The sequence below is a fragment of the Tupaia chinensis genome, unplaced genomic scaffold, assembly GCF_000334495.1.
Source record: "Tupaia chinensis unplaced genomic scaffold, TupChi_1.0 Scaffold000465_1, whole genome shotgun sequence".
NCBI lineage: Eukaryota > Metazoa > Chordata > Mammalia > Scandentia > Tupaiidae > Tupaia > Tupaia belangeri.
Window position 1 is genome coordinate 2,506,669 of NW_006159974.1, and position 9,080 is coordinate 2,515,748.

General features: G+C 48.3%; 1 protein-coding gene and 1 long non-coding RNA gene across 11 annotated transcripts in view; one reads left to right on the forward strand and one right to left on the reverse strand.

The window, feature by feature from the left end:
* The window catches only part of LOC102488564 (uncharacterized), an 18,098-nt gene extending 9,433 nt beyond the window's left edge, over positions 1 to 8,665 (forward strand). For 2 of the 3 annotated variants that reach the window (XR_335598.3, XR_003550580.1), the window contains exons 3-5: positions 5,810 to 5,846; positions 6,811 to 7,055; positions 8,555 to 8,665. This is a non-coding gene — a long non-coding RNA (uncharacterized LOC102488564). The remainder of the gene's footprint in view (positions 1 to 5,809; positions 5,847 to 6,810; positions 7,056 to 8,554) is intronic. The other variant, XR_003550581.1, reaches the window with a different exon arrangement.
* The window catches only part of FBXO24 (F-box protein 24), a 14,704-nt gene continuing 6,317 nt past the window's right edge, over positions 694 to 9,080 (reverse strand). For 3 of the 8 annotated variants that reach the window (XM_006155698.2, XM_014590580.1, XM_006155697.3), the window contains exons 2-10: positions 8,816 to 8,914; positions 8,529 to 8,712; positions 7,340 to 7,578; positions 6,863 to 7,097; positions 5,405 to 5,563; positions 5,031 to 5,152; positions 4,378 to 4,509; positions 1,622 to 1,792; positions 694 to 1,301 (exon numbers count right to left, since the gene is read on the reverse strand). In XM_006155698.2, the coding sequence (XP_006155760.1) occupies positions 939 to 1,301; positions 1,622 to 1,792; positions 4,378 to 4,509; positions 5,031 to 5,152; positions 5,405 to 5,563; positions 6,863 to 7,097; positions 7,340 to 7,578; positions 8,529 to 8,712; positions 8,816 to 8,914 (1,704 nt within the window). In that variant the 3' untranslated portion in view covers positions 694 to 938. Of the gene's footprint in view, positions 1,302 to 1,621; positions 1,793 to 4,377; positions 4,510 to 5,030; positions 5,153 to 5,404; positions 5,564 to 6,862; positions 7,098 to 7,339; positions 7,579 to 8,528; positions 8,917 to 9,080 lie in introns of all 8 variants that reach the window. The other 5 variants (XM_014590582.2, XM_014590581.2, XM_006155700.3 and 2 more) reach the window with 4 other exon arrangements.

The window sequence follows — 9,080 nt, forward strand, 5'->3', positions numbered from 1 at the left end:
TCCCTAGGGTTCCCCAGCCCACCCCTGGTCCTCCACATTCCCTGCGCCTCAGCACCTAGAGGAAAACTTTCCATAGATTCCCAACCCCTAATCACTCACCCTGTCCCAACCATGCTCTGCCTCAGCTTATTTTCCACTTTAGATCTCTACTGCCTTCTGTCCGCACCTGGGCCAGAGGAGGTCAGCCAGAAGGAATTCTGCTCACCTGCTTTCTCTTCCAAATATATGATGGTATAGGAGACGGGTAGGGGAACATAGTATGTGCGTGAAGTAAGCATCCCTCTTACTGAGAAAGAGGGGGTGGTGCGGAAAGTAAGGAGTAAAAAGGATGTATGAGGTTAGACTTGGAAGGTAAACAGGAGAGGACTTGACTTCATAGGAATGAAGGGAAATGGTGAAAAAGCTTTCTGGAGTCAGAGGAAGTAGCCTCTTCAGGACGAGGATAAGTCTGGTAGACACGGGATCCAAGCAGCAGAACCAAGTAGTACACATTGGCTGAGTCGTTCCAGAAGCGGAGAACTGGGACTTCCAAGTCCAAAGGACTGGGAGGAGTCTTGGGAGTAGGAAGAGGATGATGATTCTGGTACTGTCTGCTCTGCAGCAACTCAGAGCTTGAGTCACTTCTGCTCTGCCTGCCCCTGCCCCCACCCATTGCCCCTTGTCCCTCCCAGAACCCAGGGTTCCAAACCGGGCCTTGCTTCAGTCTTTTATTCTACTTGTACGTCAAATCTTTTGTCCATGATAGTCAGGTTGGGGGCCCCTCCTGGGCAGCCCCCCGAACATTTTACAAAACAGTTCCCTGCCCTACCCTGGCATGTCTAGCAGTCCCTAACCCCTGCAACCCTCCCCATGCACAGTGTTCATTGCACCTCTCCATCTCTCCTTAGTCCCTGCTCCAAACCCAGACTCCCTCCAGAGGTGCAGGCAGGAAAGGGGGGTTAGCTCTCAGGGGTTGGTGTGCCTGGGCCAGCCCCTCCAGCAGCCCTCTGCAGCATGTCCAGGGCCTCCCAGAAGAAATCCTTCTGTGCAGCCATCAAGGGCATCCAGCCCACGATCTCCTTCATCTTCTCCATGCGGTCCTGCAACGTGGAGCAACTGTGGATCTGGCTGAGGTACTCCTCACAGGCCCGGGCCGCCCCCCCAGGGTCCTGGGGTGCTCCAGTCCCCAGGCTGGGCTCGGAGGTCCCCATCACCCTGCTGGCTGGCAAGTCCCGATAGGCAGGGTGGTGCTCAATGTCATGGCTGGACAGCATGTAGAGGCACTCTCTGGTGGAGCAGAGGGAGCAGGCGCACAGAGGGACCTGGGAGGAGAGAAGGGGCATGGCTATGTGGGGCTTTCACTGTAGGGATTCCCAGGAAGCCCACCTGTGCTCCTCCCTCTCAGGCAGCCCTGAGTCAGCAGGGTAGCTACAGCTGGTTAAGAGCCAAGCTTATGCAAGGTTGAACAAGGCCAGCAGAGGCTCTGGGGAGAAGCCCTGGAAAGGGAGGTGGGGTGTGCTAGGGAAGTGGGATCCACACAGTTCCGTTCTGCAGGGAGTCCCAGCTACAGCCCTGTGAGCTGCCTGGCTCTATTGATCTTGCCCTCCCTAACTGCCCTCTGCTCACTTGACCCTTCTCTGACCTTGACATGGAGCTTGACAAAGGAGGCACTTCCCTTAGGCCAGCCAGGTAGACGACCGCCAGCCCCACAGCCACAGCCCAGCAGCTCCTTGCTGAAGTCCGAGCTCTGGCTCAGCACCAGGGAGTGGTTGAGGCCACACCACAGGGAAATGGGGCGTTGTGGATAATGTACCTGAGGACACATGGCCAGGGTCCCTGAGGGAGTAACCCTAAGAGACTAGGGTGGGGGGCCTGGCCAGAAAAGGCTGACTAGAAGGCTCAGGGCAGAAAGTAAACTAGCAAGGGAAGAAATGGAAGCCATCACCCACGCCCCCTCCCCTAGGACATCTGCCCTACACAATACAGATGAGCAGCAACCTGATCTTTCTTGGTACCCCACAGGCCCCAACAGTCTGACCACTTGAGTCTAGCACTTCAGTTGGCACTTCATCTTTGCTCCCCAGAAAATAAGCTCCTTGCCTCATGCCAGAGTTCATTCTCTCTCTCTTTTTTATAAGGAATTATTTATTTTATATTTTATTTATTTTTATTTATTATTATGTTTTAAATTTGCTATAGTCACCAGAGAGAGAAACAGAGAGAGGGAAAATGAGAAAGCAAGCTGCCAGGTCCAGGACTTGAATCATGGTCAGCCATGTGGGAGTCTAGTACCCCAACTATTAGGCCACCTGCTGGCCCCTGCAGGACCCCTTCTCTACTACTCATTCTCAGCTCATTGATCTGGTCCAGTCCAGCCTCATCCTGCCTTCCTCTTCCCAAGGATAAATGCCTCTTCCCTTCCTTGTGCAATTGCAGGTTAGTCTCCACACCCACCCCAGGAAGAACTTTCCTTCCACTCCCCCACTTCCCTCTCTAGCATTTTCTTCCAAATGGCCATCATTATCTTCCGAAATGGCCACCCTATTTCCACCTGCTTCTTGCTGCCTACCTCTGTCTTTCAAGAAGCACTGGTACATGGCCAGTCTGAGGTTGACTAAACTCTCATTTGCTACTAACAGCCAGTCTCTTCTGAGCCTCCTTGTGATCTGGCTTCTCTATTATGCTACTGACATGCTCTCCCTAAAGGCACTTGAACTCTGAGTTGCTAAATCCCAGGACTTCTCCTCCGCGTTCAATCCCAAGATTGTTAACACTTAAATTTTAAAGATACAGGTAAGGAATTTATGGTCACTCTAGCAAAATATCAAAATATTGGCAAACAAAAATAAGTGTGAATCGCTAGAGATCTCACCACCTATGATTAACATCTTACTAGATATTTTTCATTGTTGTCTAAAATACATAAATTGTGTATTTTTAAACAAAAATGAAGTCATACTATGTGAACCATTTCATACATATTTTTTAACCTGAAAATATGGTTTGAACATCTTTCCATGTCAGTAAACATGTTCCTATATTTCACACTGACACAATTAACCACCTTCCCACTCAGCAATTCGAAACTTTTCTGCTCTTGTAGCTTTTAGCATATGGCATTTGAAAGACGTGCCTCCTGTGCATCTCCTTGCCTACAATGGTGACAGCTGCCCAGAACTGCTTCTCTATCTCTACTTTGGTTGTTTTAACCTTGTTCCAACCTGGACTCTAGTTGCCAGCTAGACATTTCCAATTTAGTGTTTTACTTTCACTTCAAAAAGTCCAAATTCATACTTACTTCTCCTCCAGACATTATCTCTTTCCAACTTCCATGTTTGTTGGTGATACCCATCTTTCTTCCAAAGGCACCTTTGTCTTACAAATCTTTTTTTTTTTTAAGAACACTTTTATTTTAATTCGACCAGAGAGGGATAGAGTGAGTAAGAGAGAGAGAGAGAGAGGAAGTAAAAAAGCAGGCTGCCAGATCCAGGATTTGAACCATGGTCAGCCACGTGGGAGTCCAGTGCCCTGAACCACCACACCACCTGCCAGCCTCAAATCTCTTCATCCTGACGGCTTGTTCATTTTCTCCAAAACATCTCCTATATCCATTCCTTTCTATTCTTACAGCCACTTTCCAGGTCCAGACCCTTGTCTTAAGTGCTGCCATCACTCAACAGTCTCCTTGCATGCTTCCCACTCTTGGCCTTCTGGGCACAATAGCCAGCTGACTGTTCTCATTCACCTTGGAGGTTGCCTTCTTCTGCTCCAGAATTTGCAATGACTCTTCCCTAAATCTGTGTCTACCTATACTGCCTCATATCTCACTGATTCCCAATATATACCCTGCTTTAGTCAGCCCAGTCTCTTTTTTTAAAAAAATATTTATTAATTTTATTATTATTATTATTTAATTTGACGAAAGAGAGAGAGGGGAGTAAGAAAGCAAGCCTCTAGGTCTGAGACTCGAACTGTGTGCTTGACCATGTGTGAGTCCAGTGCCTTAACCACTATGCCACTTGCTGTCTCCTAGGCTGGTTTATATCATCCCTTTCTCACCAGCATGTGCAAGCTTTGCCCCATTCTCTTCATGTGGAATGCCATTCCCCATCGCCATCTCAAATCTATCTAATCTATGAGGCCCTGCTCCTGTTTCATCTTTCTGGTTACTTTAGCCCATCCAGGTCCCCCACCTCGGCCCTTCACTCAATTCCTCTTGCACTTAATACCATGTATTGCACAGGAAGGACCTCATAGTGTCAACTGTGGCTGAGACAGGAGTATCACAGGCATTAATATACAGGCTGGCTAGCTTTCTGGGGAATAGAAGGTAGATTCTATGGAAACTTAAGTGAGAGAAAGAGAATCTGGATGACAGCTGTTAGGAAACAGTCTCACCTGTGTAGGTTCCCCTCGGTCCATTTTGTCCCCTGTTCCCAACTGCCCATATCTGTTATTTCCCTGCATAAAGATTCGGCCAAATTCATCCACAAGGCCGAGGTGATTATAACCAAGAGCACAGAATAGGACCTAGGAGGTAAGACAGACAGATAAGGTAGGCATTCTGTTCCCTCCAGCAAAACTCAGAGCTCTAGAATCTAGCCAAATGCTGGCCTGCCATTCCAGCTGGATGGGATGGCCTTGCCCTGTATGCTAACCCTTTCCCTGAGTCTCCTATCCCTCCCTATTCAACCAATCATTTGATTCCTGTTTGTTTGTTTGTTTGCTTGCTTGCTTTTTAAGGTTTTTGCCATAGGGCATGTGCACTTGCTGGAGAGAGAGAAAGTGAGAAATCACCCCCCAGAGGGTATAGCCATGACTCAATCCCTTCTCCATTTTTCTCTTGGGATTTTGGGCATGTACACAAACATGCCAGGCATGATTTTCAAGCCACCAGGTCCAGAACTTGAACCACAGTTGGCCATGTGGTAATCTAGTACCTTAACCACCACACCACCTGCTGACCCCTTCCTGCTCATTTTTAGTCCCTCATTACCTTCCAATTCCTAAAGCCCACCCCTCTGGTCTGCCCCATCCCTCCAGGATCCTACCTTGGCAGGCAGTGAGAGAGCAAGTGGCATCTGCGGGTCCAGGGGGTCAAAGGCTTGAAGGGTTCCAAAGAGATCACGATACACCCCTGGGGTATGCACCTCAAAATACACTCCTCCCTGGTCTGGGGGGTCGGGAGCCCTCAGCTCAGCAGCCTTGGGCACCCATTTCCTAGGTATAAAGCCCCACCCGGGACTCCAGGGAGTCTCACACCCACTCAAAATGCATCAATTATGATGCCAAGGAACCTAAATACATCTTTTTACTAGGATGCCCTAAGGGGTCCACCACAGAGCTGGAATAAGAGTAGGGAGTATCAGTATTTGGAAGGTCTGTCCAAGGCTGGGGTCTTGAGAAGACTAGAACTTGTTCTTACCTGTGATGTAGAGGGTACTGCTCTGGTTGGAAGCCATGCAGGCCACGCGCAGGTGAGGCAGGCATCGGGACACCTTCCTCAGGGCCAGCTGAACTGTGTACGAGCGTGGCTGGTCCAGCTGGGTTTCATTCACTACCAAAGAGTAGATCTTTCCTTCCTCTGGGAGATGGAGGGGAGGGTAGGCAGAAAATTATGTGAGGGAGAGGTCTCTACAGTATCTATACAAGGAGACTTCAAAAGGCTCATGAAAAAATGAAATTAAAGTGCAAGTTTATTTGCGTGCAAAACCCATGCATAGTGTTTTTTTTATAATATGCATTTCCACGAACTTTTCAAAGACTCCCCCCATATTAACATCCTAGTAGACTCCCTAAGCCACACAAAATGAAATATTTATTTCCCTAGGATGGAGCTGGAAGAAAAAGGGTGGAGATGAAATAAGGTAAGAGTGATCTCAAGTCTTCCAGATTCCAATCCCAAAAATAAACCAGAAGTGCTTCAACATGAGGGGTGAGTGGAGGAAAAAACCTCCACTCAGAGAGTATTCTTTCTTAATTTTATTTAATTTCATTTATTATTATTATTATTATTTAATTTGATCAGAGAGAGACAGAAAGTGAGAAAGCAAGCTGCCAAGTCCAGGACTCGAACCATGGTCAGCCATGTGGGAATCCAGCACCTTTAATCACCATGCCGCTTACCAGGTCCAAACCTAGCAGTTAGGTTTAGCAGATCTAATTTGAGTGTTGAGAAGAATGAAATCTGGGGATTTGGGGCCCTGTCTGGCATTCAGAATCACAAGAATGTCAGGCTTAGGGGCATGGCTAAGTATAGCACACACTGAGAAAGTATGGGGTTATTTGGGCTATAAAGTGAGGTGCTTGGTGGGACTAGCAGTTGGAGTAATGGCTATATCGCTGGACTCCCATGTAGTTGACTGCAGTTTGAGTCCTGGACCCCGTGGCTTAAACTCACGCTGGGTGCACAGGGTGCATGTACATGCATGCCCAGAATTCTGAGAGGAGAATGGAAGAGAAGGGATCGTGGCATGGCCATCCCCCCTGGGTTATCCCCCCACTTTCTGTCTCTCTGTCTTTCTGGCAAGTGCACATGTACTATAGCAAAAACTTCTCAAAAAAAAAAAAAAAAAAAAGAAAAAAAAGAAAAGAAAAAGTGAGGTGTTTGGCATAGAGCTTGGGAGACCAGAATTTTAAAAATCAGGCATTCACTTCACTAGAGCAGTAGTTTCCAAACTATTTTCTTGGCAGCAGGGCCCTTTATTTATATGAATATTACAGACTCCTCCATTAGGGACAGATAAAGGCAGAGCTGTTTGGATTGAGACCAGGAAGAGGTAGCATGCAGAACCCTGTCTGAGTGACCTCCCTCTCCCTTCCCTGTAACAGGTCCTAAAGAATCTGCAGGAAACAATTTCCAAACCACTGCTTTAGGCCACACCTGTGAGGAGCAGTAGAGCCCGCTGGGTCTCCTGACCAACCAGCACAATCTGTTTGAAGCTCATGGAGTGGTGAAATGTCATCTTGAAGACCCGTTGCCCACTGGACTGCAGATAGACCTCAACACAGTCACAAGCGCGGTTGCTGGTTGTGCCTACCACTCCTGATTGCTCTCGAGTGGCCAAGACATAAAGGTATTTACGGTAAACTGTGTCGCATCTTGGGTCTGAGGCAAACTGTGGGAAAAGACGAGAGTGTTTCTGATCCAGAACCTCAAAATGGGATGACTCTGGGACCTAACTGGATCTTAGGGTAGGAGATGAGATACTTGCGTCCAGGGTTCAGAATGAGAACTTGTTTTCAGATACATGACATGAAAAGGTCACTGTCCTGAGGAAGGCACCCCAGACTGGTGGGGACCCTACAGTCCTGGGACTCTGATAAGGGGGTTCTCAGCTGCCAGGGTTCTGCTACTCACATCCTTGGCTCCTCGACACAACACAACATAGCGGCAGGCTCGCTTCCACTGGATCTGGCCAAGGGTGGAGGAAACCAGAGCATTTTTGAGAAAGAAGAGAGTCCCCACATAGTCGAGAATGAATACGTGGTCCTTGGTGGGTAGGAAACGACGGTAACCATGGGCTAGCAGGGGTGCTACGCTCTTGCTGAGACATCGGCGGCGGCCTCCAAATGCCTGGAAATACAGGCCCTTCGTGTCTGGAGAAGGGAAGAAGATACAAGGTTCAAGAGGTAGAGACATGAGGAAAAGATGAATTAGAGCTTGGGTGAACTAGATTTCTCAGACTCCCTGGGATTTAGCTCCTCCCCACCCCCAGACATGGGGAACACATCCTGCCCAAAGGAGATATGGGAAGCTTAGATTATATTCCATGTCTGTATTTTAGTTCTCAGCCCCACCTCAGCCCAGGGCCATAAACTTGCTTCTTAGTGAGCACTTTAGTCCAACCTTACACCAGAGACATAAAGGGAAATAAAAGAATAAATATATAGAAAAGAGGCAGAAAGAGGAGCAAAAAGGAATGACCGAGAAAGGCCAGTGATCCTCCTTAACCCCCAGATCTGGACTTCTCTCTGGATCAGCATTTTTCCATAACCACCAACTAGGTGAAAGAAAGTAACTGGATAGAGGCTTCCTGGAGAGGATGAGGTTTAGAGCAGTTCTCACACTGGAGGTGATTTTCTCCCTCTCAGAACAATGGTTGTCACAGCTAGTAGGGGTATTGCTGGCATCTAGTGGACAGAGGCCTGAGATGCTGCTCAGCATCCTCCAATGCATAGCACAGCCCTCCACAAAGCAATTATTTTGCCCAACGTGTCAATAGTGACAGAGTTGAGAATCCTTGGCTTAGAGGAAAGAAAACTCTAGTTTTGGTGAGTGGGTGGTGCCTCAAGGATAAGATTTGGAAGCATGTATATGGAGGAAGACTCTAGAAATGCTGCTAATGAAGGCTATGGTGGGATATCTACGGCAGGTGGTTCTACAGATGTGGAAGAAATACTCAGTGGAGTATGTTTGAATTTGAAAAGCTGCTTTAAGAGAAAAAAGCCCTGAAAGTTGGCTGGGAGTGCAGAGGTCATCATGCAACTTTACAGAATACAGTAGGATAGAGGCAAGGAGAACTAGGTGTTCTGGGGAAGGTGTGTACAGTTAAGAATGGCAGCTCTCTTCCAGGGCCGGATCCCAGAACCCTGCTCTCGGAGGCGTGGACTGAGCCTGCGACAGATGCGTCTCCAAGCGCCTTCTGCATCACACACTTCCTGGAAGTAGCGGCAGGTCTGGCCCAAAGAGACTACATCTTTCACTGGAAGGAATGAGATGATATGCTCCACCTGGGGGACGGAAAGGAGGAAGTAGGGAGTCATCTGTGGCCCCACAGTGGTCTGGTGGTCTCGCTCAGTCCTTTATTCTCAATACCACCCCCTAAGGACTCACCAGCTCTGGGGGAAACAACTGAACAGAAAAAGGGTTTCCTCTTCCCTTCTTCTCTTCACCCCCAGGCTCTGGGCCACAAGATGGGCAGCTCCGCTTCACCTACCCAAGGAGAATGGGAAACAGTGGCTTTGTGAGGGTCACCTCTTTTTTCCCTGTCTCTCAGCCTTTCATTACTCTTATCTTGGGGCATATCTAACTCTGGCTCTAGGCTAGCATATTCTCCCATCTTTCTCTAGGTACATGAGCCATCACCTTTCCCACCCCA